Source organism: Brachyistius frenatus, unplaced genomic scaffold, assembly GCF_029030835.1.
Source record: "Brachyistius frenatus isolate BFR_SWC_R1_liver_20210118 unplaced genomic scaffold, ASM2903083v1 Contig_26, whole genome shotgun sequence".
NCBI lineage: Eukaryota > Metazoa > Chordata > Actinopteri > Embiotocidae > Brachyistius > Brachyistius frenatus.
In genome coordinates this window covers 156,319-183,561 of record NW_027210625.1, presented here as the reverse complement: position 1 = coordinate 183,561, position 27,243 = coordinate 156,319, and the positions used below count along the sequence as shown (strand labels likewise).

Below are 27,243 nucleotides of genomic sequence, written 5' to 3'. Positions count from 1 at the left end.
CAAATAAACCCCCCTCCGATGTCACGAAAGCAGGAGCAGTAATTTGTGACGAAGTCTTCTTTTCTCTGCGCCCCCCCCCCCCCTTCCCTCCTTTCACTCTCTCCCTTTCTCTTTATTTCGCTGGAAGTGTGCACTGCATCGTTATTCTGTAATGACACCAAGGGCAGTCAGATAAAGTGTGCAGCCACGGCGCTCCTTCTTATAGAGTAACCAGACAGTGAAACTTTTTGAGCTGACAAACAAAGACAAAAAAGTCCGAATTTGCTTTGTTCTTATGCCAATTATCACATGTTCTGTTCCCCTGTCAGTTGAGTTTATCCTAGCCCTAACGTGAAAGATTTAACCTTGGTTGTTCTCGCAATGTTCCCAGGAAAATGTTCTGTCATTTTGGAAACGATTGGCTTCATAAGAAGTGATATGGCTTCTAACTTCTTCAAGTTACTGTGTCTTGTTTTTTTGTTGTTGTTGTAGCTTGAGCTAAGAGATAACTTCAACAGAAAGGGCAGTGCAGAAGGTTAATCAGAAAGCGTACTGGTTGTCCGGGGGGTTTCTGGGAAGTTTGGTACGGAAACACAAAGCAAACACATGTCATACAGACTGACATATACGCGTACAGTTTAAAATTCCAGTGTTTAGCTTTAGTTTGCAGTTGTCTGTGTGCAAGCATGTTGGCACAGCTTTTATGGCGGGTACAGGCTGTGCCGGCTGTCTATAAAAACCCTTTTTATATTACCAGCTGAATGCAGTGGAAGGACATCACTTGCTATTCCAGTGTTGCATCAGGCAGCATGGAGGATCATATGTGCCAGCCTGACAAAGCCTTATTGTCTGCACTTTCCACATGAATGCCTTCAGATGTGCTCTCGTTCAAAGTCAGAAGTCATTGCCAGGAAATAAATTGTGTGTGTGTGTGTGTGTGTGTGTGTGTCGCAGTGTTGACGACTAAAGGGTTTGGCTCTGTTTACGTGCATGTGCTTCCTTTTCATTATTCTCAGTATTTGTGTTGTAGTGAAATGCAGCTAAGGTTCATGTCACATAACCCCACTTCTCTTGGCCATGCTATCTATCAACAGGGGCTGAGATCTCGGTCCACCAGACTGAAGTGTGTCAAATGGACTGTCATGCAGTTCTGTGCAGACATTCGTGGTTTCCAAACAGAGTATCCTCAATGAAAATGGAAATTGAAAAGCGGCACTTGGTGTAGCACTAATTAGTCATTGTTAGTGTGCCAGCACGCTAAACTGAGATGCTTACAACAGTAAACATTATGTCTGCTGAACATCAGCATGGTAACATTGCCACTGGGAGCACTGTTTGCATGCTGATGTTGGCATGCAGCTCAGTGTTGAAGTACAGACTCGCAGGGCAGCCAGCATTGCACTTTATTTTATTCACCAACATTTATAAATAATACTTTTTGTTGTTGTTGAGCAATTGCTTAATTAGCTAAGAATGCAAAATGGAGGCCAGCAACCAATCCTAATGTCCTTTTTGGCTACTAGATCTTCCCATTCACATATCACATACTGTAACTTCAACATATCACAACACTTGGACTGTTGTGAAATGTCTTGGAAAAGCACCAGGAGGAAATACAAAATTAAATTCAGAGATAAATGCAATGAAAGCTTCAGGCTAAAAAAAAAAAAAAAAAAATCCCCGGTTTCAACAGTAATGGTTTCCACATGGACTATAACAGCGCCTGAAATCCTAATGGCTTCAGAGATGTAACACCACAAATGACCCCATGTGATTTCCATGTGTCGCGGGGCCCTGTATGCACATGTGTGACTCAGCGGGGCACATAAATACAAATAGATGTGGCAGACAATTATAAAACTGAATACATATGTCACTTAGGTCGTTAAAGATTCATTTCTGTGTTCTTAAAGGGAATATAGAGAGACTCTGGTGGGCAGACAGTGTCCTGTTCTTGAGATTAGCCTGTCAAAACACACATCCAATTAACAGATTCAGAAGCTTGTGCCCCGGGAAGTTGGCGTTGTTCCAGCGTGTATGTGTCTGTATGTGTTCATGGAAGGAAAAAAAAAAAAAAAGGAAGGAAGGGTGAGGGAGAGCAAGTGTGTCTGTTTTATCTCTATTACCACACATGTGGTGCTGTCCATGGTGCTGAATCACTGTAAGCGATAACGCTACCGACCATGTAATATCATTTTCCCTTCTCCGTGTGCACGCTTTTTTTCCTGTATCCATGTACATGTTTTGCGTATGTGTTTGCAGCTGTATTTGTTTGTGCAGGGACAGGCATGTGTTTGTGTGAATGTGTGCTAATTTCTAAAAGTGTGTGGACGTGTATACACGTGTGCGTGTGTGTGTGTGTGTGTGTGTGTGTGTGTGTGTGTGTGTGTGTGTGTGTGTTAAATGCATAAATAGGGAATATTGCCAGCAGTGCACCACAGTGGAAGTGGCTATGGCAGTGGCGCTTTCCCTTAGCTCCATCCCTGTCGCTAGTAATTAGGCTGATGGTGTGTGTGTGTGTGTTCGTTCACGTGTCCATGTGCAAAACTGGGTCCATATCGTGCAACTCTGTATAACAACTCCGAGTCTTATCATCCTCTTCCCCTCTTCTGCTGTACTTTTTTTTGTGCCTTTTTTTCTTTTCAGTCATGATGGGCGCAAAAAAAATAAATAAATAAATAAAATAAAAAGCCCAGAGTAAATAAACTAAAAAAAAAACAATAGCTCTGGGAACTTTGTCTGCTCTGAAAGACATGGAGAGGAAATTGATGACGCGACATCACAGCGGTGCCTGGAATTAAAACTATCACACTAAATATAGATTTGGCTTATTCGTGACTTGGGGTGTTTGAAAGTGATTAGCCTCGGTGTTTCCTTCACAGTTTGACTTTCCAGTTTGCAAGTTTGCCAGCTTCTGGGTTATATTTTGCAGAAAACCAAGTCGCTGTTTGTTATTGTTGCAGCACAAAATGATGCTGTGTGTCCCTGCTGTTGTCTCGGGGTGAGTGCCTACGAGCGGCTCTGCTTTGGATGTTTGAGGAAAGACAAAGGTGCAAGTTTTTGGGATTATCAATTGGACACATATCATCACTGATGTTTTGTTGTTTTAGGGAAGCAGCGTCTCGTCTCCAGCGGGTCCTGTAACGGCAACAGTCAGTCAGGAATGATTAGGGCGGTGATTTGTTTTAGTTGTGTGGATTGGGAATGAAACTGACCAGAAGGTTAAAGTTGAAAACCCTGTAAGCGTAAAGCTTTCTGTATTTTTCTTATTGTCAGCAGATCCTGATGCTGCTCATGATTATTGTCTTTGTATCTCATTTCTTTGTGCCGTAGAGCTCGATTGTTGCCCAAAATCTATGAAATACACATCCGTGAGCCATGCTGTTGCACTGGCGGACATGTTCCCTTCTTATGACTATTATGTCCGCCACTTCTGGGACAATAAATTAGGACAATGATCGGGAAAGAATTGGAATCTATGAGGTTTTTTTTACAGCCAAACGATAGAGTCCTTCCCCCAAATCAGAGGACAGTGGCTGCAGCACAGGCCTCACCAGTGACAGTAACTATTGTCTGCTAAAGCCTTTGAGTTGCAGACTTAAGCCACTCGTTGACTGCAACAGATTTGACACCAAACTTTTAATAGAACGAGTTTATAAAAGCTCATGTGAACTTGTCCAGTCAGTTTCCACTTTGTATAATCGGGGTACAGTGCATAAAAAGAGCTGCTATTCCCACATTACTCACCTAATGTGGATGTAAACGCCCTCCAATTGAAACTGAAAGGCTGCACTTTAACCTCGCAGTCATTGTTTCATTTCAGACCTAATGTGGCACGCGCACATCTCTCACCCATTTCCAGCCTCAACCCTCAATCTGCTAATGGCGCCATTGTAACTCCTGTCTTTCAGCATAACTACAGCGATGGCCCTTTTTAGCTCAGTTTAAATTTGACAAAACCTTCTTTTTTGGCTTTGTGAAATCTTCAATACAACCATTTTTTTGGGGGGCTTTTTTTAAACCTCTAATTTTTTGTGTTTCGACCCCAATCAAGATCTATTGAGCATATCCGGATGACTTCCACGCACTCTGCAATGCTAATTGACACGCAGCTTCCTCCTCGCTATTGTGAGATGATTTTTTTTCTTTTCGGATGGTAGGTAGTCTGTCATCTGTGTTCAGCAGGTACGTGTCTGACTGTGCAGACGGAGCTCGGTAACAGACAGAACTTCAGCTCTTGAGCTGTCACTCAGATGCTTTTTGTGGAGTTTTTGTGACCGTTTTCTCCGAAATGTGACACGTTTGTGAGGAAGACAAATAATTCCCTTCGTCATCGGTGCCTTTTGTGGAATAAAAACAAAATAATGGACATGCATGGTTTGATTACATCCTTATACAGATGTTTTTTTTTGTATTTTGAGGTTCAACTCTATTTTCCTCTTGAAGATCACGTTACCCTACCAGTGTGCATTCACAGCCATTTATTCTATTAAAGTTGCTATTTTTAAGCCTTAAATCTCACTTGAAAAACGTCCAGGCTCGACACTGTGCGCAGGGGCCGACACACAAATGTTTCTTGGTGTCAGTGCCGGTATTGCAAGAGAAATGAGCTGCTCACAAATGTGACAGTGCCCTGGTGTGTTGTGTAATACGCCCGGAGAGTTTTATTCTCCATTTTTTATTTTTTTTTTCTCCCACCAACAACAATTTCTGCTGCGTTTAAGGCGTCTTCCGCAATCTTTCATTTGGTGATTCTTCCGCTGCGCAGCACACTAATACAAAGCACTCACAGCTTGTTTACGTTGTTTTGAATTGAAAAAGCAAGGCAGTTTTTCTGGAAGGAATCCTGGGATGAACTCGGCAGGGAAGACGAGTCCAAAATGCATTATTATAAATGAGGTCCTTTGCCCGAGAGTGTGTATAGATAAGGCTCTTTGACCGCTCACTGAACCGCTCAGAAAGAGATGCACAAACCCCCGAACACACACTAGTTTGTTTTGGGAAGCCACATTGTTAAATCTGTCTTATGTGCGAGTCCGTGTCTGCGTCCGCCCTTGAACCACTTGAACTGTCCAGTCGGCCTGAGTGTGCAGGGCTGGAAGAGACATCAAGCTGGAGGACTTAATTGGTCCGTAGAGGGCTTTGCTAAGAATGGAGGGAGAGAGGAGGAAGAGGGAGTGTGTGTCGAGAAGGAGAGAGAGGAGCAGACAAAATATGCCGATAAAAGAGGAAAAAGCCTGGATAGGGGAGCAGTCGCGGGGAAAATGAAGAACGGAAGCTTGAAAGAAAAAGGGAGGAAGATGACAGGCAGGTGGAGGAAGTGAGACCGAGCTGGTGAAAAGGGTGTAGAATAAGGGGTCGGGGAAGATTGAGAGATTGGGCTGAAACGAAAGCAGCTGTAAAGGGAACTGAGGGGGGAAATGAAAATGGATTGAATGGGGACACGAGAGGAGAAACAAAAGGGAAAAGATGAGCGATGGTAATCGAGAGGATGCGTGCGGGGCTTCGGCTGATGGGAACAGAGGAGAAGGAAGGAAAAGGCTTTCATGTCTCTTTTCGTGCTGCGATTCGAGAATGAATTATAGTCGCGGCAGAGAGCAGGAGAATATTAACCCGACACTCATCCTGAATTCAGATTTCGCTCCTCGCCATCATTCACTCTCAAACTGCCATCCTTTGCGCGAGCTTTCAAACAAACCGGAGCAGAGGGCATTGTTGAAACCTCGTCGTGTCTGGTTTATCTTAATCTTTAAGTACAAAGCTTTTCAGAAACATGAAAAAAAAAAAAAAAAAACTGCCTGTGCAGCTGAGAGACCACAGTGGAAAATAAAAATGTAAGCATTTTCTCCACGGGAAGCTGCAAATCAACACAATTCAAATACGTCCAAAGAGAAAGGCCAGATTCAAAATGGCTGCATATTTTACAAAACGATGAATATATTCCTTTTTTTTTTTTTTTTTAACCCGCCAAGCTGATTGAAACTATCTTTGAAAATCAAGCAGCTGTAATCAACACAGTCCTATTTGTATTTTCACCCCTGCACTCTTCCTTCACACCTTATTTCCATTGACTTTCATGGCCTCTGTTTGACAGCTTACTCCATTTCTCCCAGGTCATGCATAAAAAGTGCTCATTCATGAACGAGGCTCACACGGTGCGCAGACACCCACCGCTTTTTATATAATCCATCTGGCAGCGGAACGTGTGACTGACTATAAAATCAAAGCTGTTCCCAGCGATGCGGGTACGAGTCACTTCATAAGTCCCCTTGATCGTTTCAGGGCCCCTCCGCTCGAGGCTTTGCTGAGACCTGCACTAGTTTCAATTAATTTTCATCTGGGTGTCCTTCCCTGCGTTGTTTTCATCAAGCGGGAGACGCAGAATAGAAGGGCAGAGGAGACACCCACCCATCACTGCCGGCTCCGCTTCCACCTCCTCCTCAAAGATTATAGGGCCGGAGGAGGTGCGGGTGGTTCGGTCAGGAAGAGTTTCAAGAATACAATACAGTAATTCAAGAATACAATCGGATTTGTCGCCTCCAAAGAGTATATATTTTCTGCCACCCTGTGACGTGAACGAACTCACAGAACAATATGCGACATTGTTTTCTTGTTTTCAATCAAAAAACGTTGCGTATCGCTCGGAGTGCCGGTTTGCTGCTATTTTTTTTGTTGTTGTTTTATTCTCGTCGTAACGGCGCACCCGTCCAGTTTCCTGATTTGGTATTTTGCACATTATAGGAGAAGGGGTCCGCAAAGACGTGGAAAGTGGCGCTGAAATTCCTGCAGTGTCTTCTCCATAGCATCAACATATACTTACGTACTGTTTCTCAAGAGACTTGCATGCTGGGAAATGATTTGCTCAGAGTTGAGCTGATTATAACTTCAAGTTTGTGGCGAGTGCTTTGACACCTCTTGGGAACATTTCCCCACACCTCCGAACTTCAACATACTTCTGTAAAGTGTAAAACATCACAGGTTAACCCCCCCCCCCACCAACAAATGTGACCACCTTGAACGGACTTCCTTACAGGGCACAATTATCACAACTTAACATTCATTTGCTGCTTCTCTTACGAGGATTTAGTTTACAATTCAACACGTTATGGCCATAAAAACGGAGTCTTAGATATCTTCACGTTTTGCTCCGACTCGCTTTTAAAACATCAAAAAGAACCACAAAAAAAAAAATGCAGCAATTCCCGAACCCGAACATACAGTGTACATAAATTATATACATTCTTCCAAATATATCAATCGTGCAGCTTTTGCCTCTAAAGCTCACTGATCCAGGCATCACAGTATAATCACATGGACTAAACATTCAGCCGTTCTCACACGTCTCTTCAAACCCCTCCAGCAGCCAAAATAACATCGTTCACACATACCATTTAATGCACTCCCAGCCTGAGCTCTTTACTGCCCCGGGGAAGGGAGGGAGATGGGGGGGGGGGGGGGATTATCGCCTCGGGCCTTGAGGCAGTCGTCATCCACCCGCTGTGCTCTTTCCCCGCTCAGCTCGGCTGCCGTTGACGTTCAAGTGGCGTCAAAAGCAACGTAACTCCGGGACTCGAATCAACCGCAGCCACAGCTGCAGCGCCTCCCAATACGATGCGTCAGTTCCCAGCGAGAAGTCAAACGCTAGAGGTGACGCTATCGTTGCATTCCATCACGTTGTTAAACGTTAAGCACTTGTTGCAAAAGGGCCTGCTGGGAAATAAAGAAGAGCAGAGCGATTGCCGTATCGGCGCCCTCCACCTGCAGTTTTCTTTGACGAGTTCTTCCCCTTCTTGTCAGTGTGTCATCGTCTGTGGTTATTTAACCAAATCAAACCTCAGCTGCGCTCCGTCCTTTCATCGGGTTCACACTCTTCTGTCACTTCGAACTGGCCATGAATAAAAGAACAAGAATGTCACGCTGGGAATGATCATTTGTGAAAGAGACGAAGAGCCGGCACAGGAACTCTGGGCTTTGTCACGTCGTGGTCATAAAAGTCACCTGAAAACTCTCGTTTTAGCCGATTAGTTGCGGAGTCGACTCTTTTAGAAACTGGCCTATCGTGTCACCACATAATTTGCATCAGCTTCCTCGCTTGCTTTCCTGAAGAGATTGTTGTTGCAACGGACAGGCCATTCCGAAGCTGCGTAGCTCGTTTCTTCTTCTCATCTCCCCGCCGCTTCGCATACTGCTCGGCACGTTTTGTTGCGTAATGGCGCTTGAGGTCATAATCCTTCAGAAGAGCAGTTTTCTCTTTGTAGATGAAGCAGGTGGCGTTTCGGTGAAACTCGACAAACATCGAATCCTTTACCCACTTCTCCCGAAACTGCCTGTCTGCTTTTGAAAGCGGCTTCATGGACTTTTGATGCGCGATAAAGAAGAACAAACAACGGAAGTTAATGTTGGCGTGATAAATAGTTTTTTTTTTTCTTTCCGCGGGGTGATCTATTTTATTTTACCTTTATGTTAGTGTTTTTTTGGGGAAATTTTATATTATTAATATCAAGTAAAAATAATGACAGAACTTTTGAGCTTGGTTTCAATCTGGCGTCATACGGTGGGTTGTATGAAACTGTGTCAGTGGCGTAGACTCTATATAAAAGCGTTCGTAGCTTCCGGGTCTAGAAGAGGAGTTCGATGCGGAGGTGCCTTAAGATGCAATACCACCGAGGCCCACTAGAGGTTGGCTCCAAAAACAAAAACAAAAAAACCCCAGCTCATCCAAATATGGTCACTTTCTGGCTCCAAAACCGCTCCGAACCAGCAAGATTGCGCCAGCCAAAGTCTGGCTGTTCTAGAAACATTTACTGTATCTGTGATATGTTGTGTTATTTTTCTGTCGTTGCTGATGAAGGCGAACTTGTGTGGAAAAATTCATCTTGTGGAAGTCCACATTGCACAAATCATCATGTCTCTGTGCGAGTAATGCCAGTAATATTTCTGTTTGAATGGCTCTGTATGGACAATATCAAGCAGCCCATTCTGTGCGAACGGGCTGACGTTGACAGTAACGACATAAAACCAGCGTCTGAAAAGTGAAAAAAAAAAATGAAATAATGAGAGTGGGGAGAAAAAAAAAAAAAAGGAGAAAACCATTTTTATTTAGAGAGAACGTACATACAGCACATGAACACACACTCCGTACTTCCAGCCAGTCAGCGAGCCAGTCAACATGCTGGCTTCCCTGACAAAGCAGAGGAGAGCGTGGGTTGTCATCCCTATGTTTCTGTAGCTCCACAACCCATAAATTAAGCCCCTGGGAGCGAGCGAGCAGCAGATAGGGAGGGATGAAGAGTGGGTGAGAGAGAGAGAGAAGAGAGGGAGGGAGGAAAAAAAAAAAAAAAAAAGGTTGAGAGAGGAAAAAGCAAGAAAACCCGAGTAAGACGGGGAAGAGAGGAGAAAGAGATGAAGCCTGGAGACCCAGCAGAGGCCCCGGCAGACTGAACAAGAGAAGGAGTGGGAGGCAGCACCCCCGCTCTCCCTTCTCTCCCCCCTCCATCCCCTTCTGCCAACTGTGCAGCACTGAAAGCTTTCATCATCTCTGATTTTTTTTTTTTTTTTTTTTGCGGGGTGATTTTCTGATTTGAGATGCAGCGCATCAGTGACTGTGGATATTGTGGAGATCACACAGACTGAGCCAGATCATTTGTAGGGCTCGTGAGTTACACAGTAGTTCGGGCTGTTTGGCGCAGCGAGAGCCGTCAGCGTCAAACAGAGGGAACATTGTCAGAAAAAAAAAAGAAGAAGAAATCAGCGCGCTTGTTCCCTTGAACTTCTTTCATCACCCCTCCCAAAAAAAAACACTTTATCACCTCCAACAGGCCATTTTGAATACAAAATAGTTGGCCGTCAATTTAAGTGTCTTATCACACATGAAGGGCACCATGTCAGCTGTCAGTGAGTGTAAAAAAAAAAAAAAAATAGAGACTCTAATTGACCCCCGCCCTCCCCCCCCCCCCTGCACACACACACACGGACACACACAGCTCTTACCTTGCTCCTGTGCAAGAGGCCTCCCACACGGGGAGTGTTTTGGTATTGTTAGAGAAGATGCAGTCATCCATCACCCAGCCATCAAGGGAGAGACAGTGACAGCTTATAGATTGGCTTCCTCTCTCTCCCCCTCTCTCTCTCTTTTTTTTTTTTTTTTTTTCTCCAACCCCCCCGCCCCCTCCGGAGAGAGAGAGAGGACAGTGGACAGAAGATGTGCTTCACGGTGATCCGCGGCCCAACCTGCTGTCCATCTCCAGGAATATTGAGTCAGCTGTGAAGCACGTCCCCCTCGCAGACTTCCAACTGTCTGCCTCCCTGATTTTTTTTTTTTTTTTAAACTCTTCTAGACTCAAGCATCCACTACTTAAAGCCACTATACAGCATGCTGCATTTAAACCACTCTGTATTAACTGTAGGAAGGTTTTTTTGCAGCTGAGAAAAAAAAAAAAAGTCACATTTTCACATCAGGCTCTGAATAGTAATTATATACTTGAGGCGTTTTTTTTTTTTTTTTTCGTTTTTTTTTTATATGGGGAGAATTTATATGTCGAAATCAAGCGGCAACCAGCAGCGACGTCACCCGTTAGTTTGTGAACGGCCGTCATGAAGCCTCGAGTTCGGATTTTGGCTGTCGCCATCTTGCTACTTCGGAGCGGTTTGGAGCCAGAAGTGGCCATATTGGGGCGAGCTGGTGGGGAACGAGCGCTGGATCTGACTCGACCCGATTGGAAATCCACCATCGCTGGTGGTCCAGCAACAAATCTGCAGTTTATTTTGTGTTTATTTTGTAATTTATTAAACTCCTGTCTCCCGGTAAGGTTGTGTTTCACTGCAGTGGCCTGCCATTCAGAAAATACACCTTTTTTTTTTTTTTTTGGTCATTTCACCTTATATATATTTCACAACTTGAAACTACAACAAGGGATTTGACATTTGCTCTTCAGTCAGATGTGAATTTAAAGATTTATTTTCAGGCTAGATACTCCCGATTCATACCTATATGCGCATCCTTATCCAGATAATATATTCAGTTATAAATTACAAACATCTGAAGACAATATGGTGCAAAACCATTGCAAACTCTGAAGGCAGATTTTGCCTCATCAATGAAACATGAAAAATGACCTTCTGCCTCAGAAAGAAATACACTGCAACTTCATAGTCGACAACCAATCTGCTGTGGTTCTGTATGTTTCTCACCGAGAGATAAACTAAACTCGGTCTCAGAAGCGCCCGCCGAGCAGACGCTCCGTGTGCCTCCGATACGATGTGGTTTCCACTTCCCGCCAGCACCGCGTCCCGGTGAAAAATAGGGAGGGGCGCTCGAACGACACACAGTGTGAATGTGAAGTGTTTTGAAAATGAACTCTCGATTGGTCTGTTTTACCCTCCGCTTTCTCCCTCCATCATTTGCTATCTCTACGTCCTTCCACTTCCCCCTGTCCTCCGTCAACGAGTGCAATCAACTCTCCTTTCACCCGCGGCAGCATTGCCCCGAACCAACCCCCTCCCTCCCCCATCCCTCCCCCCAGGCCTTCCCCTCGTCTCACTCAGAAGCGACGACAGCTACTCCCAGAGGCCTTCTCCTGTTGCTTGTATTTGTTAAACACAATCGCTGCCTGGCTCGACTCACCAGACTGCTAACCGCAGAGGATGTCGGACCGGGAGTGTTTTCTGTCAGAACTTTATCCACAAAGAAACTGGAGAACAGACATAGTTATAATTTAATAAAAACATAGGGGAAATTCCAACATCCAAGGGTTATTCAGTGGGGGGGGGGGAAGGGTTTTGTGATATTTTTACATATATAATAATTCCCTCTCTTCACCCTTCCAATTGTAAATGCAAGTGCAATGTCCTATGTCGCAACTACCTCCCAGTCTCCCCATACCACCTTACAAATAGCTGCAAAATTAGCCGCATCAAAAGGATGGGGCCGTAAATTCAAACATTACAACTTGGCTCTCCACATCCTCGTCATCAGCCTTTTTCGAAGCGGTTTCCGTTCCCACTGCTGGCTTTTGATTGCATGAGTCACGAGCGGCGTCTCATCCCATCGTGGAGTTGTTTCACCACTACGCCTTCTTGGAGGGCTTCCCAAACGAAGAAATGAGTCAAAACAAGGAACTGGTTGATAGGGAGAACTGGGACGAAGCCAATGCTGTTGTTTTTTTTTTTTTTTTTGTTTTTTGATGCAATCGTTGTAACAGAAGAGGCAGAGATACGGATCTACAGCTTCAGAGGTAGTAGGAACACTGCAGAGTTTGCAGTTTGATCCCACGCTCCTCTTGTCCTCTTGGGAAAGACACTGAACTCCAAGATGGTCCTGATGAGGAGGCCAGTGCCTTGCGTGGCAGTTTTACTGCCACTAGTGTGTGTGTGTGTGTGAATGACAGATCTGTTAAGGTAGAAAAAGGGCCATATAACTGCAGTCCATTCTGTGTATACCACTGATAACATGTTAAAATAACACCGAGCGACAAAGGGGAGAAAATTGTGCAATTTTTTTTTTTTTTTTTTTAAATGTGATGGTTGTTTTTTTTTTTGGTTTGAAGTAGACATGGCTTCACTGGTAATGCGTTGTCTCTTTGTTTTAAAAACCCGGTGGATTTATCAACGGAGCCACATCCCCCCCAAAAAAACACCCGACTCTGACCTGCCACCTCTTTTCACTCACTGCAATTTCAGCGCCGCGAACACAAAGCAAGATAAAAAAAAAACATCATAATCTGCTTGTCGACTGCTGTCACGACAGCTCAAAATGTGCAGGCATGTGGCGGGGCATGTGTGTGCGCGCGCGCACGCGCTTGTGTGCGTGTTTGTGCGTGCGTGCGTGTGTGTGTGTGTGCGTGCGCGTGTGTGTGTGTCTGTAGATGAAGCGACGGCTCCAGTGTTCTTTGTATGAGAGCGGGCTTGAATGCCCAGGGCATCTGTTGACCCAGCTGGCATTTGCTGAGCGGTTGTAGTACGCGTGTGTGTGTGTGTGTGTGCCAGCATGCGTGTGTGTGTGTGTGTGTGTGTGTGTGTGTGTGTGTGTGTGTGTGTGTGTGTGTGTGATAAGCAGAAACAAAGCGCTTGCATGTGTTGGTGTGTGGGTGTGTTTGTGCGCTAGGTGGGGAGGGGGGGGAGGGTCGAGGGTAACAGTTCTACTGTGTCGGTTGATTCAAGCAAGGAACGTGAAGTAAAAAAAAAAAAAAACTTGAGTGTTATTTAACAGCTCAAAGGGCCAAAAAGCAGTTGGCAGCCAGAAATAGAAATTAAATAAATTCCACCGCCCCAAACAATGGATTAATTCCAGGAATATTCTCTGAAACAATTGCCCAGTTTCTCGTCACGTGGTTTATCTGCGACAACAACAACAACAAAAAAAACAATCCTCTTTCTTCCCTCATCTGCTGCGCATGATACCAGCCATAGCAGCGCCTCGTAGCCTAAGGTGCTAAGCAACAACTCAACACTCTGTCTCAAACTAAATATGAGAGAGACAGCGAGAGAGGAAGAATATGCTCAAAACTGAAAAAAAAAAAAACTGGAAAAAAAAAAACCTCCAGGCAATAAGAAGATGGCAAAGCAGAACTTTTCTTGGAAAGCAGTCTTTGTCAGACGTTTTTCACACACACACACAAAGATACAAAAACACAGCTATAACTACCTCTAACAAAGAGCGTTTGGACAATTTGACAACGCCGATGTCAGCATTTTATTGTTTCTCTTCTTTCCTTTGCTTCGTTTTTTTTCGGTCTGCTGCTGTTGATGGCGGATGATGGGGTGTTTGTCGCCAGCTGCCTCAGACTGTCAGGCTAAATAGAGTAAAGGAAGTCAATTCCTCCCCTCCTCCTCCTCCTCCTCCTCCTCTCCTCGAACCCTGTCTTTTAAGAGCATATCGATTTGCCAGTCATCAGAGTGACGAAGGGGTGAAAAAAAAAGTCAAAACACATCAATCGGATTGGCGGCGAGTGAGTCGGAAAGAGAGCACACGGTGAAGTCAGGGAAGAGAATGAAACATACGGATGACCCTTGTTTTTGTGGCGACTTCGGGCCATTCAGCTCGTGTTTCCGTGCAGAAAAATCCATCTTGAGTCGAAGATTTAATTCACTTTCCTGCTTCGAAGGCAACATTCAGGTGTCGAGGAAGCTTCATCGCGATGGGATTTTTTTTTTTTCTCTTCCACCTTTACATACAGTATCGCTCCCTTTTATGTCATCTGTGCCTAAATGCTGCTGTAGCTTCTTCGCACTGCATATTGAATTCAAGCACCTGTTTGGCTGCACAGTTGGATTTAAAAACCCTGGTGTGTGTGTGTGTGTGTGTGTGTGTGTGTGTGTGTGTGTGTGTGTGTGTGTGTGTGTGTGTGTGTGTGTGTGTGCGTGTGCGTGTGTGTGTGTGCGAGAGTCTCTTATAGAGCAGGCTTTGGGCCCATATGTGCTCCTTCTGTGCACATATGGACACGAGTCATATGTTGACTGCACGTTGACATATCAAAGCCCAGCATGTGTGTGCCTAATGGTCGCGAAGCCCTCTGCACAGCGTGCGGCGATGCAATTTTATTTTATTTTTTTCAATCTTTCATCTCTTCGTTCCGCTTCTGGCGAATAGTTCAGTAAAGTGGAGTTCAAAGTTACCTACGAGTAGCTGTAGCCGCTGAGCATGGTAATACAGTTCAAACGTGGGGTTAATGCATTGTGAGCAAAACAAAGTAAGAAAGTGAAGTGTACAGGATCTTGTTTTGGAAATGACGCATTTAGATTTCTAGTAAGTTTAATTAGGCTCCTTGTAATTAACATGTCGGAGCGGCTCGTCCAAAACACTTCATTATACTCCTTTTGGTAAACAAATGACTCATTAAAATAAAGGCAAAGCATCCTTGGAACGACACCGCTTTGGCAACAAAGGATCCCACATGTCTGTCACATGCAATTGCACCACTTTGCAATTCATGAAACTTTGAATTAGTTCAGACAAACAAAAACGTTGTGTGCATTTGTGTGAAATTAACCTGAAGTAGCTTTTTGGAAATTACAGATAACGTGAGCTGCAGACCAGTATCTGAAATACCGTTTGGTACTGTTGAAGAAATAGTCCGTAGATCCCAAACCCTCCAAGCAAACTGACCAAAATCACCAATTCTAAGAGGAAATATCGTCTCATTGCCTTGTAGACTGTAAAACAGAAAAATCTGCAAACCGTAAGGAAAATTCAAGGCCACAAACTTGACTCAAAAATGTAAATTCATGTTTTGCATTTTAACTTTTGACTCCTGTAAAGTAATCGTCGAAATAAAACATAGCATTAAATTAGAATCCCCTTTTTGGGTTTGATTTCTTTGGTTTCTTAAATCAGATCCTTCAGAATCAGCAGTTTCTAGTTCACCACAGCTTTTGCTGTAGATCTATTATTTATGACTCACAGAGGCAATCAACTGAAGAACATACTGTACCTATCTTCATCATCATCATCATCATCTGAGACAGGCCATCTGCGTCATGTACTTTTCTTCTTTGTACAAAAGAGAAGGATTTCTGGATTATTTTTTTTTTTAACCCTAACACAATGCATGCTGGTAATTATAAGCTAATATGCGAACGATGTTTAAATACGTTCAAAGCTGTTACCAAACAAGTTCACACAATACCTATTTCACCTTTTAATTGTCAGATAAATCTCTCTGTCTTTATACAGGGTTTTTAAATATGGTGTCTGGTTAGGTCTGCGTTTAAATTGCATAACTTTCGCTCTGCTTACACTGAAGTAAATCTCATCTGTGCCAGTGACCCGATACAGTGTTTTCCACATGCAGCCTCAGATTCAAGTTATGTAGCTTAAATCTGTCGTTACGACAACAAATCTTTACTCTTTTTAAACTTATTTTTGACCACATATCTGTTGGAGCCGTGTACGCTGCAGCGACAGGAGGCTTCTCTGTGTGCAACCTGCTTGTTACTTTTGCCAAAGAATATGGCTTAACATTTTTACACTACATTTGCAATTCACTTAAGAGCCTATGAGAGTTTATCCTGACCAGACAGTTTTTCATCACCTTGATTTTTCCATGATATCGCTCCACAGAAAAGAATTGCTTCTTTACTCGGCGTGTTCCTCTACAGGAAAAACACAGTGCTTCTGTTCAAGGTCTCAGAGACCGGGCTTGGATAAATACAATGGATTTTTACTTGCTCTTTATCTGTGATTGGTGTTGTAGTACCTTTCACACAGAGCTACCCTCCTAAATCCCAAATAAATCTATTTGGATTTGTGTTACTGGATTCTTCATTAACCCTGTGGAGGCTAATGGACCACTGTCGTGAAAACTTCCCCCTTGTGTAAATTCTTTTAGACTCGCTATGATGAAGCAGATCTAGTTTACTATTTCCTGCAGCACGGAGAGACGACTCCTTATTGGTTGTTGTCTGGAGGACGTTCACAGTGTGTATCAGCTGCTGACCTCAGTGAGTAAGATTGATAACGTTTTATGTGCAAGTCATGCGTCATGTTTACAACCCAGTTAAAGAACCCGAGGCCCTCCTCAGTCCGTCAGTGTTTACTCCAGCTGATTTTCCACCGGCTACCTCACGGCTCACACACGCAAAATCACCGAATCAATACATTGTCTTCCTCGATATAAGATGTTCATTTCCCACACCGCAAACCTCAGTAATATGACCATGTGGGATAACACACTGTGTACGTCACCTCGTTCGCCCCAGTACCTCACAGCTCACGCAGACATTAGCTTTTGTGAAGGAATCTTTCGTTGCCTTTGTCTCGATTGCGTTATATTTGTGCTGTTTATGACGTGGAAAAGCTCGCATAATCACGGGAGCAACCTTTCATAACCACAGAGTCTCTGAGTGTCTTTAAGTGTGCTGTCGGCTAGGATTTATTTACACTAAGGTTCTCACTTAAGCGTTAGAAGAGGGAAAATAAGCGAGACAGATTGCCCATATTCTATTTGTGCAAGTAGAAAACATGCCTCCATAACCGGCAACCGATATCGTGCATCTTTGTTTACATCCAACCGCACCTTCACGCATCACTTCACTCATCCCATGAAGGTGGAGAGCCCCCGAGTCCACAAATATGTCCATGTAAAGCAGGTACATGCAAAGTGTGTGGACTCGGACAGGCTCTTGCAAGAGCCCTCAATAGTCCAAACTCCCTTCGGCCCAGTTACACGCAGTCCTCCAACCGGCCAGATAGTTGTAAAAAGCAATGAGGGCGGTTTTCCTTGGGTCCACACCGAGATAGGTTCACGAAATTAAAGTTTCTTTCTCGCCTCAAAGCTGCGGTGTGTGTTTGTGTGTGTGTGTGTGTGTGTGTGTGTGTGTGTGTGTGCGTGCGCGAGAGAGAGCGCGCATCCGCCCACTGTGTTGACATAATGGAGTCGACCTTAAATGGAGTGTTAGAAAGTCAGACGCGGCTCCTCCCACCCGTTGAACAAATAGCACACGTTCTCACTTTATGACCGACAAACAAACGCCGTTTTGTTTTGCTGGCTGCAGCTCCCGTCTGAGCAGCGTAATCAGATCAGGCGGAGGCACATGATGCCTGAAACGCCAGTGGAGGGATCGGTGCGCATGTGGCCGCTAAATCAAATCAATGAGGTAATCGATAAGTGGGGGCTGAAGGAAGGGGATTACTTCGAGCTGGGGGAAACACCCGGTAGAGCCATTCACTCATCTTGATTAAAGGCCACGCTCTGTGGTTTGATGTCGGCTAGTCTGCAGTGGGTTGACACCAGATCTGGGTCAATTATGAGCAGAGGTCCTTTTAATTACTCAGGACGTCTGCTCGGTCGGTCGGTCGTCTGGCCGGCAGACATCGGACTATGAGTAAGATTGGAACTATTTGAAGTTCTTGTGGTCTGATTGATTTACCCGCCCACTTTTGAACTCCTCCAGCGCTTCAAAAAGTCAGCAACTTTGACTGGACTTCTTTTCTTGTGCCGCAGCCAGACTGTGATCTAAAGCTCCACCCTGTGCCGGCTCTTGTTAAATTGTCACAAAGTCAAACATACGACAATAAAAGACTGATTAGCCGCTCTGAAAGCGACTACACTGAAAGAAAAAACGTTGAGGCAAAACTCCATCCGGCACAACTGCATTTTTACCCATTAAAGAATTCACTTTGTTGATCTAATTACATCTGAGCCGTGTTTTTTTTTTTTAGGATATGTTTGCATACATAAAGCTCAATAATTAGTACTTCCATGTGGAACACTTGCGCTGCAGAGCATTCGAGCTAATGCTCCAACTCAATCACCGCCGCTGAATCCGAGCACAACATTAACGAATAGCGGTTAGTCCATAACTACTGCGGCTCATAGAGAACATAACCGCTAATAAAACCCAACCACTGAGACTTATAGGCTAAGTGCTCTGCAGCGGATGGGCTAATAATAATAATATCTGGGAGTAACACCAAGAAATCCCCGGGGATAATGCCAGATAAGCACGACTACACACCCCGGCGGGCAAATACCAGCAGCGAGGGTTTGCAGTGGCTGCAGAGTTTGGAAGTGCAAGACTACTGGCAACTCTTCAGTGCAACACATGGGAGTTTCATCAAAGCTAACTTCAAAAGCAAATATCCGGGCTTACAATCTGTGGGGGATTTTGACAAACCCTAAACAAGAGCCGACACATCGGATCCGACCGCTGGGAGTCAGATAAAAGCTAGCCACTGTCGCTTTAGCTCAAGTTAAAAGGAAAGACCAGTGTTTAACTTTTTTTTTTTTTTTTTTTTTTATAGATTTTTGTTGTTTGTAGTTCTGCTCGAATCTCAGACGTGACCAGCAAAGCGAGACAAATAGGCTGAAAGACAGACAATATCATTTCCAATATGTTCCTGCAGTACAACCCGTTTAAAATGCAACCTGCTTGGCGTCTTGTGACCACATTTGAAAGTTACTACCTTAAAGAAAAGGAGGTTATACTTTGTTGGTTTTTTTTTAGCAAAACAAAGGAGCAATCCAAAAAAAAAAAAAACAAAGCAGATGTGGCAGAAGCGGATTTGACTTCGCAGTGGGGATTCCAACCAGTGAACCACAAGTACACATTTCTACCCCGAAAACCAACCGCAGATCAGCAAAAGCGCAGCCTCCGAACACAGAACCGCAACCGTATCCTCCGTTGCCCTCAGGATTGACCAGCCCCGAGTTAAACCAAAGCGAGCCCGTTGAGACTTGCACCAAAGCTGAGCGTTAAGAGGTGCGCGGATGATGTTATCCCTGGTGGAGGTGTTGCTTCAACTGCCAGCTCCCGGCGGGGGTGGGGGGGAGGATATCACACGAAGTACGGCGGGCCCGCTGGGCCACAACAGCGTTGGAGCGCCGTGTGCTCAGCGTGTAAAACAGGCTACTCCACTCCGCCGGGTTTCCAGCAGCTATTATCCATCGCATTAATAAACGGGTCCAACTGTTGTTCAGTGAGTCACGCAGGACTGCAGCACAGGGACACATAACCATCTCTAATGTATTCACACAGAGGTGTAATGTATTGAAGATCTATTATCCAGCATCTTATACAGTACAGCAGTCTGGTGCACAACGTATTGCATTTGCATTTTCCATTAAATGTAATAGGAGCCCAGATAAGAGGAGCTGAAATAGACCCTCCGATATCAAGTAAGTAACTGCGTTATCTGTTCCTCTGAAAAAAAACCCAAAATAAAAGCAGGTGAAGTTTAGATTTTCATCAACTTATTATGTTTTTGTTTTTTTACTCAGACATCATCCATCTTAAATGTTTGGTGTAGCCCAAAAATAAACTCATACCCTCACATTGTTGTTGCTGCATTTGCTGTGGTTTGATAATACAGCCAGCGCTGCAGCAAGAGGCAAAAAATGTGTCATTTTCGCTCCAGAGATTCTGATAATAAATAAAAATAAGCATATCTTAATCATCCTTAAAGCGTAAAACTCCATCATTTGAAATCCTTCAGGACATAAATAATGCAAACAGATGATAAATCAGACCTGTCACGTGTCCCATTACGCCAACCAGTCAAACGCAATGAAACATTCCTAAAACCAAGCGTGTTTTTTTTGTTGTTTTTTTTTTTTTTTTTTACTCAACCTCAACCACACTTTATTTAACAAAATAGAAGCAGGTCAAATATCGCAAAGCATATAAATGTAACTTTGAAACACAGCGTTTGAAAATTATGACAAATCATCAGTGGGCTGTGGCACAGTAATACTCCACAGAAGAGACACATAGTTACCCTTATCCCGCCCCCCCTCCCCCGCCCCACACGTGTGATTGGAAAGGAAGGCAGGGAACAGGAGGAGCTGGTGGTGGGGGAGGGGGAGGAGGCAAGGTGACTGGACAAAAAAAACAAAAAATGCAGGGTTGGTGGTAACGATGGTGATGATGATGGTGAGTGTCTGTCAACAGATATGCTGAGATGTTAGTCCCCAAGGTCAAGCTGCGTGTGGTTACACATTCGGGAGGAAGGGGGGGTGGGGGGGGGGTAAAGGGGGTGTGTACACATACATGCAAAGGCTCAGCAACCACCCTTGTCTCTTTCTCTCTCTCATTTGTCCTAACACAAACGCACACGTGCACGCAGGCACGGGCACAAAAAAAAAAAAAAAAAGGGGGGCGAGCAGACAAAAGGAAGCAGGGGGGAAGTGATTCAGCACCATGGAAAGCGCTAGCCTGCATACCAGGGGAGATACTGTAGGCCTACTAGCAGGGAGGCGGGGGGGGGGGGTGGGGTGAGGAGGAGGGACCAGAGGGTTGGGGGGGGAGGGGAGTCAGAGGGTGGAAAGCCCATCTCACATCAACTCTGTACACTCTCATCACGGCCGTAGCATATTAGGTTTTTGCCGAATTCTGCTGAAGTCAGGTAAATTAGGCTGTGTTTTTTTGAAAAGAAAATCAATTGGCAAAGTCAAAAGAAGTCGTCAGCACTGGATTCTTTTTTTTTTTTTTTTTTTTTTTTTTTACAGAATTGAAAACATAAATCAAAAAACGAAATGCAAATGGAACATTCCTCGCATCTGTTTCAGACACTGCAGAGCCAAATAATTGAGAATTTTTTTTTTTTTTTTTATAATACTGGAAGTATTATCGAGCCTTTTAATGCTGCTTTTTCTTTTTTATATATATATATATATATATATATATATATATAAATCTTTTTCAGATCCACGTTCAGTGAAAGCTTATAGGCCGAGCGGCAGACCCCCACCAGCTGAGCTCTGCAAAAAAACAGCTATTCAGTCACGGCATTGTTTTCATGAGCCCACAAAAAACCATGCGACACCCCACTCCCCACTCCCCCCCTCCCCCCCGCCAAGAAGAGTATCTCAAGTTCAAAAATGCTGAATTGAAAGAAAAAAAAAAAGGCATCTTGCATTATCTAATTAACCTCCAGCGTATGCGTGTGTGTGTGTGTGTGTGTGTGTGTGTGTGTGTGTGTGTGTGTGTGTGTGTGTGTCCTGCGTGTGCCCCTTTTGCTTTCCCTCCTCCAGCGAGGGAGACGCCTCCCGTGTCACCCTGGACTGGCCACATTGCGTTCTTGCCCGGTTTGTTAGAAAACAAGACTCACCTCTCTTCTCTCCCCCCCCCCCCCCCCCCAAAAAAAAACAGCCTGTTTCAAGCACATTTTGTAGTAAATACAGTGAGTTTCAGTTCTCTTATTTGGACAAGATTAGATGGCTTTACAAAAGCTCACAATATGATGAAAGTGAATCATAGCCGTAAGCTTCTTTGTGGAGGAATACTTTTTTTCTGACATTAAAAAAAGCATTCTATTTCTATATCAGTCTACCTGCGCTGTTTACATATAGATCGAATTACATAGCTCAATTGAAAACACTTCTTTGCTCAGTTGTTGAAAAAATATGATGTTATAAACCCCCCATTTAAATGACTTGTGTTTTTTTTTTTTGTTCTTTTTTTTTTTTTTCTTCCTCTCACCCAAAGCAGGCTATATTCATTGACACACAAAACCACGGAACTGTTATTTTAGCTACATTAACTTTGCAGCATAAGCATCTGAGTGACGTTAATTGGTCATGCTCATCTGCATGTCTGAATATCTGAAAGTCAACAATTGGCACACCATAAAATAACACAGTTTACATTCATAAAGGAGATGATGACTGCGCAGACGTGGATTTAATCTGCACCATCTAGTACGGTATAAATAACCCCAATATTTATCGACAATCAAATGATAACAAACAGAAAATAACATGCACTGACAGCTTCACTTCCATCGCTCCTTTTCCGATAGTCATCGTCATTGATATTTTTTTTTTATCTTTTCTCCAAACAGGTTTAAAACAACAAATACAAATCCTAACTGCAGGTTCACAAAAAATAGAGAAATGGCACTTTGTAATAGTCATATATAATTCTTAATATCTATATATAGTCGTCATATTGATATAACATGAAAGGGTCGAGTTTGCTTCTTTGTTGGTTATGGTGGTTATGGTTCCTCGCCGTCGTGTGTGTGTTGAAACCATGCGAAATATCATCATGCAGATTATGATACATCAGTCCGAGTATTTACATTTACATTCATGCGTTCGTGCACCATTCCCCGGGTCCTCCGTCCTGCTCTCTCTCTCTCTCTCTCTCTCTCTCTCTCTCTCTCTCACACACACACACTCTCTCTCTCTCACACACACACACACACACACATACGCCCTCTCCCTCTCTCCTTTTTTTTTCCTCCCTCTTTTTCTGTCTCATACAGATCCGTAGTCCGATTGCGGCAAATCGCAGAACTGGGAGGAGGAGGAGGAGGAGGAGGAGGAAGGGGGGGGGAGGGGGTTTTTTTTTTTAGCCAGGGGGGCTTGGCATATACATATATTACAGAGTGGGGGCCTGTGCAGCAGCAGACTGACTTACTTGGTTCAACTGGAGAAAACAAGACATAAACAAGTTTGTGTTCGGCCCCGTGACGAACCAAAGCGGATGATTCTTGCAGTTTTTAGTCATTTGTGTGCGTCAGTCTGTCTGTGCGACTGTTTTTGTAATCCAGTCTGGCAGAGGCTTTATTGCACTCGAGTCCCTTTTATGCATCGTTTGTCGTGGAGAGTTGCGTGCTGCAGTCGAAGCCCCGGTGCGCGCCCCCGTCCGCGTGATAAGGCCCGCTGTGCCAATAAGAGGAGTCACACACTGTCTGTAAGGAATTGATCTCCGAGGCGGAGGAGTTCCCGTCCCTCCGCTTTGATCTCTTTCGATTCCGCAAAATAAAGACAAGCATTCCCACGACGGTGAAAGCCGACGTGACAAACACCAACAGCAACCCGGGGACGAGCACCGAGATGGAGACCCTGTTTGGCTCCAAATAAGAGTTTGAGCGCGTCCCCGAGTCCAGGGTGAAAGTGCTGTTTTTGGACAGGGAGGTGGGGGCGATTTTATCGTAGAGTTTGGGGCACATGAGGTCGTTCCGGACGTAGCGGAAATCTCGCTTCCAGAACTCTTCGGGGGACTCGCACTTGAGGTCGCTCACGATGACGTCGGCCCCCAGCTTCTCCGTCCACTGCTTGAAGGGCACGATGTTGCACGAGCAATCCCACGGGTTCCCGTGCAAATCGATCTGTATGATTGAATTGAGCTGGTCCAACACGCCGGCCACGGGGAGATAGGGGAAATAATTATTATGCAGACTTATTTTGGACAAAGAAATCCCAAGAAAAGCATCCACCGGTAAAGATTTGAGCAAGTTGTTGTTGAGAAACAGAACCCTCAGGTTTGGCATGGGGCCGAATGCACCTGCCACTATCAGCTGGATGTCGTTGTATTCCAAACTGAGATATTCCAGATTGACGAGGCCCACGAACATCTCTGCTATCAGCGTATCCAGATAGTTCTTATCCATGTACAGCCAGCGCAGCTCGCTCTGGTTCAGGAACGTGCTGTTGTCGATCACCTTGATGTTGTTCCCACCCAGGTCAAGCAGGTTCAGGCTGCCGTAGCCGATCAGCTGATTCTTCTTCACCGCGTGTATGTTGTTGTCTCTCAAGTTCAGCTCGTGAGCGCCCAGGGGCTTAGGTTTGATGTTGGACAAGCTGTCGATTTTTTTGCCCTCACAGTTGACCCCCAGCCCTTGTCTGGAGCCCACCAGCTTGCAGTTGCACGGCTGGGGGCACGTCATGTTGTGCAGCTGCTCTCTGTCCCCGTTCGCACCCGTCACCACCGGAGTGGGCTTCGTTTTGAGCTGCCAGTTCTCACGAGATTTGGAGTGGCTCTTGGATCCGCGGCCGCCAGGCGTCGGTGGCCCGCCGGCGTCTCCGTTGGGCTTGTAAGGCGTGGGGCGCGGGCCGCGAGGCTCCGAGGTCTCCTCCTGCGTGGGAGGGGCCACCAGGCTGGTGTCCACGCCGCCGCTCTGTGAAGGGCACAGTTCCGCTTCTGACGTCTCGTTTAAGTCGCTCCCCTGCAGCCTGGTGGGAGCCTCGCATATCACCCTCCCAATGAGCGCGTTATGCGGTATGTTCTCCAGCCATTCCTTAAGAGAAACCAGGTCGCAGTTGCAGTCCCACGGGTTGTCCTCCAACAAAACCTCCGCAATGCCCGGTATCTGTTCAAGGATCCCCTCGTAAGGCAACGTTTTGATTCGGTTCCCCCGCAGGTCGAGATGCGTAATGGGCACATGTTGAAACACGTTTATAGGTAGCGCGCTGATGAGGTTGTCGTTAAGTATTAACACTTCAAGTTTATTTAGGTCCCTGAAAACGGCGGGGTCGATATCCCTCAATAGATTGAAATCAGCTTGGAGATATTCCAAGTCGTCTAACCCCAGAAACGTACTCTTCCTGAATGATCGTATCTTATTGTTGTTGATGTGCAGCCGCTTCACCAGCTGCAGTCCCAGAAAGGCGCCGGGGACGATGTCGTGCAAGCCATTGTTTTCCAAATGCAAGCTCACAGCATTGTAAAAGTTGGCGAACTCGTTGGGAAATAGCCTGGATAGAGAATTCCCGTGCAACAGCAGGTGATAAAACTGCGAGCTCGGGCCAGTCAAATGCTGCAGCGTGGTGAAGCTCCTTTTTTCGCAGTCTATGTGCAGATCTCCCTCTACCTCGTTGCAAGAGCATATCTGCTCCTTACAAACGTCCCTTGTAACATTTCCACCAGCAACACAAAGAGCCGCATTCAGCAGAACAATCCAAAGCAGCATTTTTCAACGTGAACAATTCATCCCCGGGGTTTCAAGACATACGAGCTGTGAATTTAGTCTGCATCGGTGAGGAGGGAAAAAAAAAGGAGATATAGACATTGAGGGTGGAAGATAAGGCAAGTCTTTTAGAACAGATCCATGCTGCATCTAACCTGCTCTTGCGTTTCAAGACTTCCAGTGTGGGGGACAAAAAAAAAAAAAATTTAAAAAAAAAAATACCAACATAAAAACGTCTCTTTCACGTCGACTGAATCCTCCGAGCCTCCGCGGGCTTCTGATAAAAATCAAAAACAGCGAGCGGCGGTAGAGTCCGGCGCATCTTTTGGTTCTTTCAGTTGGTTTCGGACTGACCTTGGCGGGAGGGAAACCGTGAACAAATCCGTGGCTTTTTCTCCCCCGGTCGTGCTGCGCGCTGCGGCGTCGGGAGCTCTCCCCTCTCCCCCGGTGCTTAATTCACACCCTGGCGCTGGGGCTTCACACAGGCGATCCCACCGCTGCAAAAACACCCGCATCCCCCCTCACATCCTTCGGCGTCTCGCCTCGTTCGTTTGCGCCGTTTCGCCCTCTCCCCCACCCCCTTCCTTCCTCCTCCTCCTCCACCTCTTCTTCTTCTTCTTTTTTTTTTTTTTTTTTGTGTGGCAATTCGGGAATCACAAAAAGAGGAACGCGGAGACTGTGTTCATCCTAGCGCGGTGCTCTAAGAAATATCTGACACCCTCTACTGAGCTGTAATGGCACACAAAAAAAATAAATAAAAAAATCCGTCGTCTGACTGAGGGAATGCTGCGAAGAGAGAGCAGGGGGGGGGAATCAATCCACAAATAAGGGCGAGATTTCTTTTTTTCCTATGGAAAAAAATCGGTCTTTATAGCTTTTGATGTTTAGGTTTCTTTTTTCTTTTTTTTTCCACCAGAGGCGCACAAAGATGTTTTCTACCACCAAACGAGGCTCCCGCTGCGAATTCCTCTCGTCTCTTCTGAAGCTCGCAGCTCCGTGGTAAAAGTGTCCAAGTCGGAATCGTAAAAAAAACAACACGGGTGAGATTTCACATTAGGATCGTGAGAGCTCATTTTTCGGTGCGGAGGAAAACGCCGTTACTTTACCGGGTCTGTCTCCGGTGTGCGCGCGACGAGCCCCTCCAACTGTTACAGTCCCCGACTTTAGACCCCTTTTTGCCTTGAAAACACTGTTGAATGCGGTAAAAAAAATTTAAAAAAAAATGTATCCGCTACAGGCATGCCTCAGTCCGGCAAGAAGAAGAAGAAGAAGAAGAAGAAGAAAAAAAAAAAACAGTTGACTATACAACAAACGATGCGTCAGTGTGGCACTCTATATGCGCATGTGTGCGTGACGTTTTTTGTTTTTTTTTCCTCCAACATAAAATCCTTTGCCAAAAAAAAGATTACAACTGTAAGAAAAAAATAAGGTGGAAGTGGTTTGATCAGATTCTCATCTTTTATCGATTTGTATTCTACTCCGTTATTTGAGATTATTACATCAACTGAGGGGGAGGGGGGGGAGGGAGAGGGAGAGGGAGTGCACAGGAGAGTTGAGATAGTTATCCTCCTCCTCCTCCTCCTCCTCCTCCTCCTCCTTCTCCATCTGCAGTGCTCAGTCGGAGGATGGAGAGCATGACAGGAAAAATGGGATGCCAAGTTAAAGTACCCTCTCTCTGACAACATTTCTATTTATTTGATTTTTTTTTTTTTTGCGCAGAGAGGAAACAACGCAGACGTGCTCGCGAGTGCAATAAGAGTGCGATCTATGCGAGTCGGGAGATCCCAGGCCAAGCAGCAGCGGTGCTTCGCAATAAGCAAAACATCATTAGGACCACCTACGTAGGGCTGTAAAGCATTCCCATTGTGGTCCATTGACTGGTTATGATTTCCCCCTGCCCACCTGTCCGTCTGTCTGTCGGTTTGTCCGGTTTCCCCTCTCTCTTCCCCGCTGTTTGCTTGCCTGCCCACCTGTTGGTCCTGTCTGTCTCCTTTGTCTACCGTGTTTCTAACCCCCCCCCCCCCCGTGTTATGGCGACACCTGACGCGACATCAAGGGCTAAAATCACAAGAATAGTCAGTGGTTCTGTTCATTTACTTACAAACTTTTACTCAAGTGGAGTTTTGAGGTCCCTG

General features: G+C 45.1%; 1 protein-coding gene across 1 annotated transcript; it reads right to left on the bottom strand.

The window, feature by feature from the left end:
• Positions 1-22,080: 22,080 nt before the first annotated feature.
• Positions 22,081-26,427, bottom strand: LOC138620720 (SLIT and NTRK-like protein 1). Its single transcript, XM_069698127.1, has one exon. The coding sequence runs from the start codon at positions 25,109-25,111 to the stop codon at positions 23,003-23,005; it is 2,109 nt and encodes a 702-aa protein (XP_069554228.1). The 5' UTR covers positions 25,112-26,427; the 3' UTR covers positions 22,081-23,002.
• Positions 26,428-27,243: the final 816 nt, after the last annotated feature.